General features: G+C 41.1%; 1 protein-coding gene across 3 annotated transcripts in view; it reads right to left on the bottom strand.

Annotated features, from left to right (window-relative positions):
• sema5a (sema domain, seven thrombospondin repeats (type 1 and type 1-like), transmembrane domain (TM) and short cytoplasmic domain, (semaphorin) 5A) overlaps positions 1-17803 on the bottom strand; it is a 111804-nt gene that overhangs the window by 9261 nt on the left and 84740 nt on the right. For all 3 annotated transcript variants that reach the window (XR_004655273.1, XR_004655272.1, XM_034862117.1), the window contains exons 16-17: positions 14278-14503; positions 2694-2903 (exon numbers count right to left, since the gene is read on the bottom strand). Coding sequence is in view for 1 of the 3 variants with exons in the window: in XM_034862117.1 (XP_034718008.1) it covers positions 2694-2903; positions 14278-14503 (436 nt within the window). In the remaining 2 variants the exon portion in view is untranslated. The remainder of the gene's footprint in view (positions 1-2693; positions 2904-14277; positions 14504-17803) is intronic.

A 17803-nucleotide genomic window follows, 5' to 3' on the forward strand; every position in this document is an offset into this window, starting at 1 on the left:
CCCCCCCCCCCCACCCCAAACTGAACAATCTCAACTCTGATTAATAAAAACGAATAAAGAATCACAATTTGCTGCTGTTCATGTGGTTCCAGGTGGCAAACGTTAAAAATTCATGAGCACACAGAGAAGACATAAGTAGACAAAAAGAGGGGGGGATGTCGGAGAAATTAAAAGAGAGGAGTGAAAAGAGCAATAACATGGGGTCAATCTTTGGCCATTCATTCCTTAGAATCAAGTGGATACAACCTTACTCCATTGTGGCAGAGAGATATTACCTTTTCGGAAACACTTGGGAATTGCTTTTAAAGACCTGAAGATGGCTGGCAGCACAGTGAAGGTAATTGACGTTGCCGATGCATTTTGTCATCTCAGTGTAATTTCTCTATCACATAGCGACATATGAGTCGATTCCTGGCCCACGATGACGGATTGTCTCATCTTCGGCGTGGACGCAAGAAAAACACAAATTCATTTGTTTCCAAACCAGAGGGATGGTAGGCATAACACCAGGGACGTGCACAGGTACGGGCTAGTGTTGCCCGGGAAACTGCCCGTTTGCCCTGATTGGCTAAGCTGCCCCTCTGGTGAAAGAGCCTAAGTAAAACTTTCTCTCATTCTTTTTAAATCCTTTGCATTATTCCGATAATAAGCCAGTTACCAAAGTAAATTAAACTAAATAGTTATATATCATCCAATCTTGCCCTCAGCGATGCCCTTTGCCCCCAGTCACGTGACTTTGTTTATATTCTCACACACAATGAAAGAGGGAAAGCCAAGCCCTTCTGCCTTCAAATACGTTTTTAAAGTTATGGATATTATGACAAATTCCCTGTGAATAGTAATTTAAAAAATCCACTTGAGCTTTGAATAATATGCAGCTTCAGTTTGTAACGTTTGCATTGCAAAGCAAATGACAGCCTATGCTACAGCAGCAGGCTAACGTAGCTATGTTACATCCATTAGTGCGTGTTCTGTAGAGAATAGAGAGGCTGGAAGATGTCATGGTCTGGGCTCTTGAATCATGCTAGTTTATACATTGTTTACAGTCAATCTGTTACGGGAGTTTTCAACCAACAATCAGATGCGACCTGGATTAAAACTGCAAGCAGGACAGCTGTGAGAGACGCATTTGATAATGTCAAGCAACCATCCGGCATTATTCATTTAATGTGAAGTTGGCCTATTTTATCAGAGACATTTTCTTTAAGTTGGAGTAGGGTAATAACTCATTAAAACAAATGTTTAATTTAATAATAAATACACAGTAAATTGTGTCTGTGCCGTGTATAGCATCGCAAATTAGTTATAATTTTATGTATATCAAAAGCTCCAGGTCCCAGAGCAATTGAGAACATGGAGATCAAGTAAAACTACATATACTAGCTGTAATATACTGAATGTATAATATAATAATAATGTATATACCATATACTTTTATTTCCAGGTAAGAGCAATGGCTCCTCAAAATGTCTGTTCACACCCCTGCATAACACCTTCTCTCTCCTTCTGCTTCACAGCGCACATTTAAAAAGCACTGGATTAGCCAAAGGAGGATTACAATTAGTCCACCAGCACGGTCTGCCTGCCTCAAAATAATATCTCATTTTCAGAGGTGTGCTAATTGAGTATGCATTAGTATTCATTACTACTCAAGCTGGGTTAAGTCTGTTCCTTCGGGGGACAGGAGTGTGGAGTTGTTCATCAACATACTGTAGCTGTAACATCCCAGAATAGGTGTACTACATGTATTAGCATAGCGATGCAGGGCAGGAAAATCAAAGTACATTCACTCGGCATTTTACTCAAGGGGAACATTAGTGGCAACCATACAGGCAGAGCCTGCCTGAACAAAGCAAATCTGATGCTCTCACATCCAAAGTCTCGCTGCTGATAGTAGTTTACCCTGTTAGCAACTGCGCTCAAGCTGTTGAGCTGAATGGCGTGCACTTTCACTGAATGAATTCAGGCTGTAGAAGTAGTTTGTGGCCGAGCACTCTCTTGCCTTTTTTGTGCTTGGTTACGGCATGGCGGCAGTTGTGTAGACAGACTACGGCTGCTAAAAATGACGTGTAGATCCAGGCTTTTAAAGAGATACCTAAGCCCTACTCCAGGGGGCTTGATTAATAATCATCTGAGACAACATTTCTGCTTGGCGCCTGTGCTGGATACCAGGTGTGCTTTATGCCAAACTAAACACTGGATTTACATTTAGACAGCTTACTTCCCTTGTCAGACAGAGTATTCTTTTAATTAGACAGCTTCCTCTCTCAGTCTGTAGAGGAGTGTTGAAAATTCATTGTCTCAGGGTTTTTCCACAACAAAGTAAGGCCTCCCATAGCTGGCAGCATAATTACCCGTGTATGTGTAATTACATACTGGAGCGCCACAGGGTTTGTCTCTTTGATTCCTGGTGTAAATTGGGGTCTTTGTCACACCTTTCATCTGCAAATGATTTCTTTTGTGATTCGTGATGATTGTGTCACTGTGATTTTGTATCCATTAATCAAGGGAAAACATAGTTTGAGGATGGTGTTTATTTATCTATGGGTGAATATAAAAGAGATCTGGTTATGTAATTGATATTCTGGTTTTTTGAATGTTCTTATCTCTGTGTGTACTCTGTTTTGTGTTTATGTACAAGTATGTGTGCAACTACAACTGGCATATAACATGTGTATGTGTGCATTTCTCACCTGGACAAGGGGTGATGTTACACTCCTGATACTCCTGCGCTGGCCCAAGGCAGGTCTGACCTCCGTACTTGGGCTCTGGATTACTGCAGGTCCTCTTCCGACTGCGGATTCCTCTGCTGCAGTCTCTGCTGCACTGGGACCAGGAACTCCAGGATGACCAGGCACCATTCACCGTGTGGCCTGATATCCTCCCGAGACGAAGCACCTCTCCTGTCGGGAATAGAGTTGTGACATAACATAAAAAATTATGGACTATTGTCTATTAGTTGGTTGGACTATTGTCCAACCAACAGACAGTATGCCACCTGTGTGATATTGTTCAATCATTCTGCGTAAAACAGCATTTCCTTCAAAACTGCTGTTCTTTGTAAGATGGTGAATTAGTAATTTTCGTCCATTGCTGGCATCACTGTGTGCTTTCGTTTTGAAGAGTAAGAAGAGGGCAGAGAGTCGATAGCAGCTCTTGATAGCAGTTTAGAGATACTTGAAAAGCTTTAACTTGATTTGTGCGGAAAGTGCATAGTCAACCGCGTGTTTTGTTGTTAAGTAATTTTATGCTGTAAAGCAATTTGACAGATTTAATTTAAAATCAACTGGTGGAACACTGTGTACACAGTGTAGAGGCGCACAGGCGCTGTCAATCTGCAGTTCTGCCTGTTTACTAAAGCATATCTGAAAGTCTACTTACTGTATGTCTTAGGCAGACGGAAACGTAATGCAAAATACATTTATTCAATATAACTTTTAGTAGCCATGGTAGTGGCATGGCTCTAGCGATTGGTTGATCCATCCATCACTCTGATCCGGTCTGAAATATTTAAGAAACTAGTGGATGGATTGTTTTGAATTTTGCAAAGACCTTCACGGTCCCAACAGAATGAAGCCTAATTACTTTTACCCTTGTGGTTCACATTTGTGGTTTATGAAATGTCGCGATTATTGGATGGAGTCCTTCAGGAATAAGTGTAATTTTTTGTTTGTTTTGTTTAACTTTTCATCCAACAGGTCAAAATTTCAATTTGTCCAATACTTTTGGTTTAAGACCAAATCCCTGCAAAATGACATTCCCATCAGCCTCAGCTGTATTGTCAGTGCTAAGAAGCTAATGTTGGCATGATGGTGAACAAGTTAAACGTTGAACTGTACATGGTAAACATCAGTATGTGTTAGCACTCTCACTGTGAGCATGTTGGCATGTTGATGCTGGCATTTAGCTCAAAGCACATACTGTAAGTGCATGAGTGGCATCCCAGATCTGCTAGCATGGTAGTAGACTCTAGTCCTGTTTGTATAGGCTACTGGCCATATTTTAAATAGTTGAAGTAAGAAAAATTACTAATTTAAAAACTTTTTTATTTCAAATATTGTACTAGTAGTCCTATTGCCAGTTGAGAAAAAACACACTGAAGCAGAGAATAGATCCAAAACAGAAGTTAAGAACTGAGACAGTGTTTTTTGTGTCCCACCCCAACGGCTCCTTCCAGGCAGCGTGGCTATGGTTATGTTTATGTTTAGGGTTAGGGTTAGCTAGCTGGAAGTGAACATGAACATAGATTATGAGAGGTTCTTTTGTCCCATAGTTACCAAAGGAAATATTGGGACAAATTTTTTTAAATGCACATATCTCCCGAACATTCTGACAATAAAATCCTGAGAAAATTAACTTTGTTCGAGACCTGTTTTTGTCTCAGGAACAAACTCTCGTGAGATCTGGCAAAAAGCTAATGTTCGCAAATGCTAAATACGGCTTTTAGTTGTGAAAATATCTAATGTTAGCAAATGAAAATATTAAAATATTAATGCACATATAATTTTTTATCCATCCACATAGAATCTTGAGTTACAGCAACTCTTTGGAAAGATCAATCTAGTACTTAGACAGACAGATAGATGTGTGATGGTGTCAGAAATCAGCTGCCTAGATGTAATCCATCAATTCTTTACAGTCCCCTTGTCATTCTCGAGAGAAGGATTCAGTGAGAGCGGAGTGTGTCCTGTCAACACACGAACGCTCCCCCTTATCAAACAACATCAGGTAACTAATCTGTGCACTCTCAGCTGGAAGAAGTCGAATGGAAGGTTCCTAATGAAATATGAAACCGTCATTTTCTATTAAACTATTATTACAGCATGCATTAATCAGCGCCGTGGAAATGAGCAGAATGAGCGGAGAGAGAAAGCTTCTGGCCTTTTTGCATGAAAAGTGTGAAATCATCTGCTTGAGTGAATGATAATCACCTCCACTGAAATTACAGTCACTTTCCAAGCACTTCTCGGATGATTCACTCATTCAACAAACTGGACTATTATAACTGGACTATTATGTATTTTTTTCAGATAGCAGCCTTCATTTTGAGAGAGGGGATAGCATTTCGGTGTTATTGAAATAGACAACAGAATCTGGAGCCTGAGTCTGAAACAATCGACCATGCCACAACCTTTCTTTCTGCCTAATTGTATAATCTTGTGATTTATCTTTTTGTTATATCACTACCTTTTCCATTACAGTATGCTCACAGCTTCTTTTTTTTTCTCTTCCTCTCTGTCTCTCTTTCCCATTAACCTCTCGCTTTTTGTCTCCCTCCCACTCCTCCTGTCCTCCAACTTGGTCTTGTTGTTTTGTCAGCGTGCTCTTTTCACTGACAGATACCGTGTCGAGGCTGCTTTGTATTCTCAGGGAGAGGACAGTGTGTTTACCTATTCCAAATCCTCGACCTCTTCATAACTACGGCCGACCTTGGCAGCGCACAGGCCAACTCACCCCGTTGTCAAGCTGGTGTGAGCTATGACAGGCCCGTCGAGGCTCCCACTCTTTATCGATTCTGAGACGGCAGTGGCACGGAGAGTCCCCTCTGCCACTGTGACCCGTAGTCTTTATCAAGCCCTCTGTAGCCCAAGAGACCGGACTGCTGCTCTGCCCTAACAACAGAGTGCTTTATAATGATCTCTCTCATGCATGCACATATACACATTAAAGGAGCCTAATCTGGACACACACACACCAATACAGGTATGAAAACAATTACTGACTACTTACTTTGCTTGCTCAATTTCTGCTCTGAGACTGCTCTGGTGTGCTGTGCGTATTGTTAATGCTACTTCACAGGGACTGCCCTCCCGTCGCCAAAACAAACAGCGTGGTGCCCTCCCTTTCAAATAGGCAGCGACTGGATCTATCGATTCGCACTAGAACCACACACAGCCGGAGAGAATTAATCCTCGCTCTCCTGACGAGCTGGGCCCAGCCAAAACTAAGGACACAGCACAACATCCAATAGTCTCCGCTGCGAAGAAATCTCACACCAAGTATAAAGTAAAGCACAATGCAAACAAAAGTATGAAATTGTGCGTGTGTGAGGGAGAGAATAAACATGTATGCATGTGTGGTAAAAGAAAAAATTGAATTGGGGCTCTATGAGGTCACACAGACACTCACTGATGTGCAATGTACACTATAGGCAACTGTAAAGACACTAAAGCAGCGAAAGAAGTGAGAATAAAAGAAGTAAGAGATAGAGGCAGAGATGGAGATGAGATGACATCTGCAAAACCGGAGGGAGAACTCTGCTTTGAGACTGACAGACGTGAGACATGGAGAGTTGGAAAAATCGCTAACCTTCAGCAGTGAAGGGATGCACTGTCATGTGTGAACAAAGTTTTATCAACATCAGACTAACACTGGACCACACAGAGAGAAAAAGTGGGGAAGTGCTTCTTCCAGCCTGTCCTAGATTCACAACTCCACATGTCCTCCCCATTACTCTTCCTCCCTCCCTCCTCCGGGTGGATCAGCAATGTCTCTCTTACATACACTCCATATTTGTATTTTAAAAAGATGTATGGCTGTTTTGCATATCATGCCCTGATTTCTATATGACAGTGCTCGCTGGGCTGTCTCGAGGTTTGCCTAGCGATGGTCGACCCAGAAACCCTTTGGAGGCATTGAAGCACTAATTTAAAGTTTTTACGGGCGAAATTACAACCCAAATCCTACAGAGGTATCATTGCACATGCACAGAAACACAGATGCACAAACAGCTAAGAACAAGGATGGACATGGTAACCTTAATATTATGGGAAGTTTCATGAATTCACTCGAGGTGAGGCTTGTAAGTGTGACACAATTTAAAACTAGGATTAAAGGCCTAACCTGCATCTTCAGACTGTGGGGTCCTCTGCTGAAACATCGTCCCCCAAAAAATATCTTTCAGAGATGTATTGGACTGAAGTGTTTTTATTTACTATCTGACTCTAATGTTTGTTATGAGGACACAATGACTAAAAGACAAATATTAGACTTACAACTAGCATGAGCACTATTTTTCATTTGTGGCATTTGCAGGTTTACTGTTAAAAAAGGATTTGCAGTAGGTTAAACTCCAGTTTAGGGTTGCATTTCTAGGACATTAACCTCAAAGCATGCACTTTTTACATCACTGCCAATGTAATAAAATGTATCCTTTCTAGCAAACTGTTATGCTTTATTTTATTGTTAAACTATTTGCATGAAGTCTGTGTGAAACTATTTCTGTTTCTCATGTGATAATCATGCGAGCCACTGACCTTGCAAAAAGCAGTATGCCCTGAAGCCAGAGCACATAATGTGGAGGAGATGCCAAGCCTGACCAGAGATTAGAAGAAAGCTACGGATTGTGTGAACCGTATAACTAACTTGACTCCCTACTCCTTTAAAAAGCCACTGTTGAGACCACTCGTCAGTCATTTCTGTACTACAAAGGGCTGCATATGACTTCTTGCTGCAAGTTAACAAGCTTTAAAGAGAACTCAGCCAAGATCTGACATTCAAAGTTCCAGTCTAACTTTGAATGCAACAAACACACCAGTACACAAATCTTGTGTGGTTTTGTTTTTTGCATTGTCCATTGTTATTGTTTATCTGGTGAGTTTGATTTTCTGACAGCGTAGGAGCATGTTATCATTTTTAGCTTTTGACTGAAAACTTGCCCTTGAATGCGCCATCAAGAAGAGTGTTGAAAATGGTCCCCTCTGCTCCAAGCTGCAACAATAACATAACTTTGACAAGAAAATTATGCATCACTTTCCACATGCAGGTTTCAAGTCACCATAGGCTGATTGTAGACTTTGGGTGTTAACTGAAACCAGCAACTAGTTGGAAGGTGGGAAATCAGACTGGTATGTTTTAGATAATTGTTGTACAAAACCCATTTAACACATTTTTTTCCCCCAAGTAGGTATTCTTTCAAGGCAAAATTTCGTAGTTTTTAACAACAAGTTCTGTTGTTGAACTGTTGTTTTGAAAGCATCGCTCTTGCCACTACAATCAAAGGTAACACAAAATACCTGCCTGTAGTGGTTGTGGGCTTCAAGTGTGTGTTAGTGGTAATTGTAAGTGCTTTTACAAGTATGAGGCAACTCCAACGGAAACTTGCTTCCATCAAGGAGGCCTTCCCCCTGATAATTTGAAGTACCAAACTCCACTCTGAGGTAGCACCCAGTCTGATAAAAATAAGCAACAAAGCGGAAAGTGAACCAATGTCAGGGAAGACAAGCAAAGACAAGCTCGTCAGAATGTGAGCGGCCAGAAACTTTTTCTTGGGTACTGTTAATCTGTCAGAACCTTCTGTTTTGATGTTTTTAAGAGCTCAGAGCCATAATTTCTTGCAGGCATGTTGTGCAAAGAGTGGCTTCCTGCCAACAAAGTCGATTCTCTCTGACATGCAGTTGTGTATTTCCATCGCCTACGCTGGTTTGCTAATTTGTTGACTCCATGTCACCAAAATCTATGCCACTCTATATGAGGGGCACATTGAGGGCAAATGTGAAACAGGCAGTGTGTCATTGGCACTCCAATGGTTCCCTGCAAATTGTGTGTCAAGGATAATTTCAATAAGGTTGTAAACTCCATCTGACGGGAAAGGGCACATACTTAACTGAAGAGCAGAGAGCCCATATAGGGAGAGATCCTGTCATCAACAGCTTAGTAGATGTTTTTAATCAAGATTTGGCGTGGAGAAAAGAAGATATTCTTTTTTTTTTATCACAGTAAATCTTTCAGACTTACTATTACTCATCCTTGCAACATCTATCTCTTTGCCAGATTTAAATGAGAGCTTCCATGATGTGCCTACTGGCTTTTCACCTTCACCGGCGTCTAGGATCCAGGGGAATCGTGTCCTACTGAACCTACTAACTTCATGTCTAATCACCAAAGTCCCTCTCTATGTCAATAAATAGCCTATTGTTATATATTATTGAACCCGACCTTTTGAAATACATACAGTACCTAAAGGATTAGACTGTTGTGTAACTGTAATACAACTGTGTTCAATTGACTTTGCTTAACTAGTTGTTTCTTGACTGAAAAACACTGAGCAGTCCAAATGAAAAAAGGGGGCTCTGACTGTAGAGAGAGCGATCAGGACAGAGAAACAGAAAGACAATAAGGGTACTGGAATAGTTGTCATCCGTCAGAGGTGTCCCTCAGCACTGTCCTGTGTCTACTCGGTGTCTGCTCATGACATCCGTCCGGGAGAAACTAATCTGTTGCCCATGAGAAGGCCCTGGCCTTGATACCAGATCAGCTGAAGCACACATCAAGCTGCTGGCAGTCCACCGTTTCTCCCTGGGAAAAAATGAAGCCATCACTCACAGACACAAGCCTGCAAAATTACAGACTCACAGCCTTCTACAGAAATGTCTTTCATCTTTCCAGTTCCTTCTTTTCTTTTTGTGTGTCTGCTTCTGTCTTTGTGAGATGCAAATGGAGAAAAACTAACTGAAGCAAAGGCATGATTGCATCTGCATTATAAAACAAGTGTTACTAAAGTTTTAACTCATTACATAGAGATATTGATTATATCAGGCAGGCATATCTGTTTCATAGACATATGGCTCCACAGAAATCAGCATTTAAATTATTTAAATCATGCTTGTGCGGTAGGCTGGCCTTGGGCGGCAGACAGACTAACTAATAACAAAAGTTTTTTAGTTTAAGGCTGACGGATGATGGGCAGGTAGCTGGTTTTAAAACTGACAACAGTGGGAGGGTGAATTCCAGCTGTATGCAGACTACAGCAGTCTGGTTAGAAATTGTCTGTTCGCAAAACCATTCCCCAGAACAGTGAGTGAGTGTCCAATCATAGCTTAGCAGACCTGTCAAGCTTTGGATTTCTCCATACACTGAAAGACTGTGCATGCATGGGGCTGCAAGGAGAGTGACACCCGGCATTTAAAGATGTGAAAGAAGAATACACATGTTTGCCTTTCCAAAACCAAAACAAGGCAAAAGCAAAACTAGGGTAAGGTGTTTTTAATAAGAGTCTTTAATAACATTTATTCTGCAGAGGTCTCTTTGAGCAATCTATAAAGAAATACATGTAAGTAGTGCAGTGTGCAAGATGGAGAATAAGCAAAAACCAACTGCCTAGTGTAAGCCACCTGGTAATATGAATTGTGTAGTAGTAGTAGTAGTAGTGAAGAGTCACATAATTGGTTGAAAAAGAAAAGCTATGTTTTATAATTTGCCTGTGGAATTTTGCTTCATGGACGTTTAAAGATACAAGCCTATACAGGCAATTATGCAAATGATCAAATGTTTGGTTATTCATTCATGCATGTGAAATGTGATAAAAAAAAGGAAAAATGGCTACAAATGATAAAAGACTAATCACTGGGCGTACATGATAAGAGAGGTCTTTAAATCACTACAGATCTTAAGTAATTAACTCATCGCTATCATTAAGCTATGTTCACTGATACGAAACAAGTCAGTATGTTAAATAAAAGATCATTGTGAATGCTTGGTTAAATTGCATATTTATAATGTATCTCTTCTAATAAAGACAGATAGAGATCATCATATGAGAGACATTGAGACACAAAGAAAAAGAGACACTGGGGAGAGGTCGGAAAAGTCGCAAAAACAGATCTTAAACATCGCTTTATTCTCTCCATTGATGCAGGGATTCATTCTCCATATCTGTGCTTTACAGATGAGACTTCCAGCTGTTCAGTGGTCAATAACATGTGCCACATCCCTGAATACAAGACAAATCATTAAAATGTCAGGTATATCTGATCACTTTGATGCTTCAAGCTACAGACATAGTGACATTCTGTCAGAGCAGGGGGAGATGAAGAAGATCTCAGACAACATGGCAGTGTGGGATTTTTATGTAGTAGTGGGGAGAGAAATAGACAAAGAAAAAGTTCATGTATCGGTTTCAAGGCTATTGGCTGTAGGGAGAGTGGAAAGTCTTTACTCCTGATTTGCTTAAGATGTTTTAAAAGAAAATGTTTTTTTTGCACACACAATCTTATCACATATTTTACCGTGGGGATTTGTTACATACACACACACACACACACTTGATACAGAAGATGTAACGTGTGAGCGTAGTAAAAGAATGAATTCCATTAATTTTGAGTATGCTTATTTTTCAATGAGTAATATTAAATTGGGTAACTTGCCCAACACTGTTCACATGGCAACCTTTTATTTCTTACAACGGCTCTCACGGGAAAAGCCCAAGTTGTGTGTGGAGCTGGAATCGAAACTAAGCTGCCTGATGCAAATGGTAAATCTTTATCGGGTGACACACCATTCTTTTGGTGTTTTCATCACCTCGTGGGATCTCAGCGTCCTTTGTCCCGCTTGTGGACACCTATAGACACCTTCACCGTGGCGGTAATTATCCTGCAATGGCCTCTCGCTTTAAGTAACGTTAATTGCTGCTCCCAGGGCTCAGAGGTGGATGGTGGAAGGGGGACAAATTGGAAAAAATCCTAAAAACTCCTCTGAGAAGTGAATCATATTGAAGTCTTAGATGTACAATCAATGTGGGACCAGAGCAGAGAAGCACACAGTAGCCACGAACTGTACACCACCCACCACAGGTCTCGTTTCCAGTCATGTTGTACACTACAACAAGAGTAAAACTGTTTTTTAAGGAAGATGAAATTGTTTCATATTCTACGTTGAAGTTATTTCTCTTAAACATTTGCAGTTGATTAATGGAATCGTTGAGTGAACCAGTTTTGATGTTAAATAGTTTCATTTACAATAAGTGAATAATAATAATAATAATAATATAAATAAATCATGTAAAACCAGGGTTTATTCACAATGCTGTGCTTTGAGCCACTGTTGAACAGCATTATTTCCTGCAGTGATGTTAATTACTTATCTAGTTTAAATGTCAATACAGCTGGACTACAAAGTGCATTAGCATCATGACTAATCACTGCTGTTGATAATCTTTGGCACTGATTGTATAATAAAGTTTGTATCAAATAATAGAGAAATTGTAACCTCCCCTTTAAAAGAAAAAGTGTCTAAATGTAACCTGAAGCACTGCTGGAACATAATTTGCACCTAAATATGGTGAGTTAACAGATTCTCCCATTTTTTCTGACGGCAGATTCGTAAAAACAACACCCATATTTAACGCTCGTAATGTGCAGCTCAAACATCACCATCTGCCTGCTGTAGTCTATAGGCTTCTTACATCCCGCAGGGCTAGTTACTTCCAAAGTGTCATACATTATAGATTTCTAGTTAGTTGTCATTTGAGAGTAATTAGTTATGTTAGCCTACAATATTACTGTCTCTGAATTGTAAAAATCTACACTACTTTTGAGTTACTTTCATTAAAATAACAGCAGACGTTTGACTTTGCAGGTAGCTTGTGAATTTCACCACCGCATCAATAAAGTCTCCTCTTTATCCACTTTAATACATCATGGATTATTCGTAATATTTTGTATATTTAATATGAATATGCAAAGCAGCCTAACTAAAGCTCTACAAATAGAGAAGTAAAACGTACGATAGGGATGTAGGAGAAAATTAAAATACTCAATTAAAAGTAGGCTACCTTACAGTTGTGTTGATGTACATAATAGTTACTTTCCATGGCTGATAAAAGCCATGGTATTTTCATGCAAGCCTAAATATTAATTTCCAACATGTTTATATCTATGGACAGGCTGCTGTCCACGTTAACGTATCGTCATCTGTTGGGACACAGATGTTGTCCCTACTGTCACTGGTTCTGTCTCTGATCATTGGACCAGTGACAGCACAGCAGCGTAATAACTCACTCCTGAAGATGTCTATCTCGCAAATGTGTCCATCTCCGAAGTCATCTCAACCATCAAATACAGCAGCAGGCAATAACACTCAAGGCATTTTTTTTTTCCTGTGAAGAGATGTTTCTCACTAAATGTTGAGTTAAAATGCATTGTAACTTGCCTTACTTAGATTGTAACTGGTATAATATTACCGAAATTTAATTAGTAACTCCTTATATAATTTTCTTACAGCAAAAAGGACACACGTTACTCCCAACACTGTCCAGCACAGCCTGACTCACTGCCAAAGGAACTGCTAAACCCCAAGCCTTTGTTTTTCAATTGGAGTAATTCACGCTAATGTGATGTCAGGCCTCTGGTCTTAACCTCTAATGAAACACGGTGTGTTTGTTACTTCCTCCAGCTAATCAAAAACAAGACAGACATATTAAACCTTAAGACTTTTGTTCACTAATATCTTGGATGTGTGGCTGTCACTCCTCCTAAGGCTTTTAGTCTGCAGTCAGGTTTCTCTGTTCCTGCCAGCACTCATTTAAAACCCTTCAGGAACATTCAAGCGTTGGCTTCAAAGTGGGAAGAGAACAACCTGTACTAGTGACAGCACTGGAGGAGAAAGAGAGATTCATAATCCCAAATGAAAAAGCAGAGATCAAAAGAAAGAAAACCCCACTGATATCATACGTAAGGGCTCTCCTCTGTGATTACCGCAGCATGTGGCATGTAAGTGGTGTAGAGACCGACCACCCAGAGCCAAATGGATGGGGGGCCGCCGCATCATAGCCAGGCGCTAACTATAAAGCCCTGCAAAAATCAGCATCTCCCTCTGAGGCAAAGAGCCATAAACAAACTTTAACTGCTGCATCTGAAGCCCCTTTGCTGTGGTGTGGCACCACCGCGCCCATCTCCCCTCTAATATGGATCTATCCATTTGACAACATAAACAACTTCTCAATTAGCAGTGTGTTTGCACAAACGTTCACAGCGTTTAATTCACCAGGGGTGTGGCTCGCTGAGACCGAGTGGTGCACCGACGCAGGCAGAAGTTTGCTGGGATGAAGGATATAGAATCTGCGTTTGTGCTTCTTTGCAAGACCATATTTGAACTTTGTGCATGCGTCCGTGTGTGTTTGTGTACAAGTGTGAAAGATAGCACTGCAGAGCTAAAATTAGCTGTAAACTGCTGATCGGCTTTGTGGATTAGAAGTTCATTAACATGTCTGATGCTTTGATCGTCTGATAAAGTCGTGGAGGACGGGATCATAAACAAGAGAGCGGATTAAGATATCGTCTCTTCAACTTTTGCAGGACAGACAAGGGGAAAGTTTGAACAGCACAGCAGGAAAGATCTAACGATCCACAGACACAGACAGAAAGAATATATGGCTTGAGGCGAGGAGGCCAATAACTAACCTGCAGATACGCAGAAAGCCAGTTGGAGCTAGATAACGGAAACATCCCGAGGCTTAGATAGTGGAAAAAAGACCATCTGTCTCTTCCAGTCTGCACTCACCGTCAGTGGAGCAGCCGGTGGATCCGTCGCTGGAGCAGTAGCGCATCTCGATCCTCTGCCTGCCTACTTCTAGCAGGCTAGGATCTGGGATGCGAGCTTTGCAAGTGTAGCGGAAACGCTGCTCATAGTGCCCGCCGTTGTCAGAGATGTTAACAGGCGTCCAGGGAGTCCAGGGTGTGGTCTTCTTTAGGTCAGGACATGGCAGGGTGTTACATGACTGGTACTCCTGCAAACATAGAACAGAAAACATCTAGCTGCCATTCACATTCAGACTGATATTACATGGCAAGCACGTTTGCAGGCAGGTGTGTTGGCCTGCCACCAGCATAGGAAGAGATAATCCAGATCAATAAAGCAATGGTTAAACATGACAGGCTCAGACAGATATATGTGGTGTATTTCCCAAGCATAACAAAGGACAGCACAATGGCTTTTTAAATTCTGTACAGTGACTAATATGACATGTAACAGCTTATTCTATGAGGAAATAATACACAATAATGCCTTTTCAAAGCTTCATTCCTCCTTGAAAGCCTTTTGATTCCAGTAGGCTACCACTAACCCCCAAAAGACCCCTCACAGATGCATCAAGCCCTTTTTGCCTGGCTCCAACATACCTTGTCGCTTGCCATTTTACATGCACACCCTGACTGAGGATACTTTCCTTCCAGACCACTTGCTGAACATGGCAAGAGGCAAACCAGCCAGGCAGAAAAGGTTATTCATCAAGTTGAATTCATAACTGAGGAGAAAGGATGGAGGAGAGAAGGGGAGTGATAGAGGAAAAGAAGGCAATAATGGCAACTTTCTCCCCTCTGCATGTGGCTTTGAGAGCCGCGCCATAAAAAGGAAAAACATCACTGACGCCCCAACAGTTTGATATGTGAGTCTGATTCTGAAGTGCCAGAAGTATATATTTTCCCTTTGCTTCTCTTAGCCAACTTTTATTTGGACTAAAATATTCTGCTTCTTTGATGATATGATTCAGGAATATAATAGGTGGGTAATAGTCAGTGCAGACCCCATTGTGCCCAGCTAAATGAATAAGGGGAAAGAGGTAGTGATACGCCTGGAGAAAATGACACCGCAGAAGATAAGGTGAGATGGCTGCCATTTTCCTCACTGCTTGTTTATTTATGCTGAATAGGCCTTGAGTGACTGCCAGACCTCGACAAAATAAGATAAGAGTTCCCCTCTGCTCATCCATCAGCCTGTCACATGGGATCGGCTGACAGGTCAGCTGAGGAGAGGAGCACTATACATTACATAGTATGCAGGTCTATTTTTCACCATATTGCCTCCTCTTTTACGCTCTCTCTTGGTCTCACTTTCCATCCATCCATCTATCTTTATATTTCTTTCACCCTTTTTTCACACACTGTTCATAACTCGCTTTGTGTCAGCTCTCTTCCTGCATTTCCTTGTTTCTTTTTCCACTCTGTGCCTCTGCTTCATCTCTCTCTGTCTCTCCTTATCGGCCCTCTTTTGTGTCTCCTCCTCCCCCTGCCTCTCTTCCCCGGGGTATCAAGGTTACAAACACAGGAAGGATTTAGATTCAGTTAGGGCCCCGTGATGAATGAGGGTGTCACCTCCACCACACTTCCTGCCTCTCTCCATCCAGCGCAGTAATCATCTCCAGACATTAATATTTAACATCATCACGCATCACAGACCAGCGCACAATCTGTGATTATCAGCCAATAACAAAAGGGAGGTGGAAAAAAAGTCCACCTCAGCGTCTCGTCGCCGCCTACAGCGACAAAAAAGAAACACATGGCACAAAATGGGGGAAAAAGGCAAACGATCTGTGGGTGTTTGTTGTGTGAGTTGTTGATGGTGGCCAAACACAGTAAATATTTAATGAGGCTTGTCTGGTAAGCGTTTCCTCCTGCACTCTCTGAGGATTAGTGTTGATGCAGAGGGCTAAGGAGATAATTACTGGCTTTAAAGCTAAACCTCATTCAAAGTCTCCAAAGGAATCCACATCAACTACAGCTAAAGGATGTGCCGTTTAAAGCAAGGTGGCCAGCGTTAACGTAAGAAAGGTGACCCACTGACTGAACACATATGAAAAGCTCTGTGGCTTGTTCAGAAGTCAGAAAATCCATGCACTGCAACTTTTATTTAGAAAATTCAATAAAAGTAGAATAATAAAAAATAATACCAGATATGCTGGTAGCAAAGCTAATAAACTGACTGTATAAACTGGGATGGTGAGAGTATGACTTAACGCCATAAAGATATTGTGGTGATCCCCTGTATCACCCTGGCACCACCCAGGGGTCCATGATATGAAGAAAAGGTTGAAGGACAGAAGACAGTTTATTGTCTTTTCCTGCAATAAAAGAGCCTTGTTATAGTGGGTACACATGTGAATACAAATCTGGCATAATAAAAAAAAAAACAACAGTCCCCTCGCTTTTTGAGTGGCATTTTAAAAAAATGTTTTGAATAATGCATTAATAATGGACCCGAGAATGTGAAATAAACATCACTATAGCGCTGCCCATAAAAACCCATGAACCCAACACACACATACACCCACAAGCAAATAAAACAACTCCATTAAAATGACATTCACTGAGCGAAAGCAGTGAAAAAGTCATCTTAGGCATGTATTACATGTTGATCATGTAGATGTGCATCTAAACAAAAGGAAAGAGCCAGACTGTATTCAAATTAAACTGATTCACTGTTTGGCAAAAGAAGCTGATTAAAATTAGCTATTTCAATGCTTCATCTCATTCTTTCCAGTTGATATGGTGAGGTAATAAAACAAAGTAATACAACTACAAGAAAACAAAAAAATCCAAGAAACATTTCCTGTACTTTTCACTCGGCCACGCTCACATTTCAATTTCTGAGGAATTAACTGAAAGTGAAAACATGGCGGAAAGCAGTCAAATGTGACAAATGGCATGTGGAACACAAAATTGGATTCAATTAGCCTGCTGATTTCGGCTCATATCCGCGCCCCACTGCCTGGGTGAGAGCACAGATATGCATTATGGGTAAATGGAGAGCAGCGATTTTATGCTGTGAAACACCTTTAACAGGCAGCTGCTCAGAGACGGGCAGCACTGTAATGTGTTTCTGGCTGGAGCTCAGGAGAGCTGGGTGGGAGGACGCCTGATAGCATCTTTACTGCCTCACACAAACAAGCTGCCTGGTTGGTCAGTACGGAAGTGGTGGTGGGGCTGTTTGTGTGCGTATGTGCAAGACTCTGTGTATGAAAGTGCCAAGTTTAGAGTGAAGTACCGGATTTGTGTATCTCTGTGTTTGTGTGTGTGTGTGTGTGTGTGTTTGTGAAGTTTGTGCATGTTTATAAGTTTATGCATGGCTGAGTTATGGATTTAGGCAGCCTCTATCTCATTTTGTATCCATCCACAGACCTTTCTGCTTATTTGTTTAAGGTGGTATAGGCTGAGTGGATAAAAGATGAAAAGAAGAAATTTAGTAAGTGTGTGTGTGTGTGTGTGTGTGTGTGTGTGTTTGTGTGTGTGTGTGTGTGTGTGTGTGTGTGTGT

Source organism: Etheostoma cragini, chromosome 22, assembly GCF_013103735.1.
Source record: "Etheostoma cragini isolate CJK2018 chromosome 22, CSU_Ecrag_1.0, whole genome shotgun sequence".
NCBI lineage: Eukaryota > Metazoa > Chordata > Actinopteri > Perciformes > Percidae > Etheostoma > Etheostoma cragini.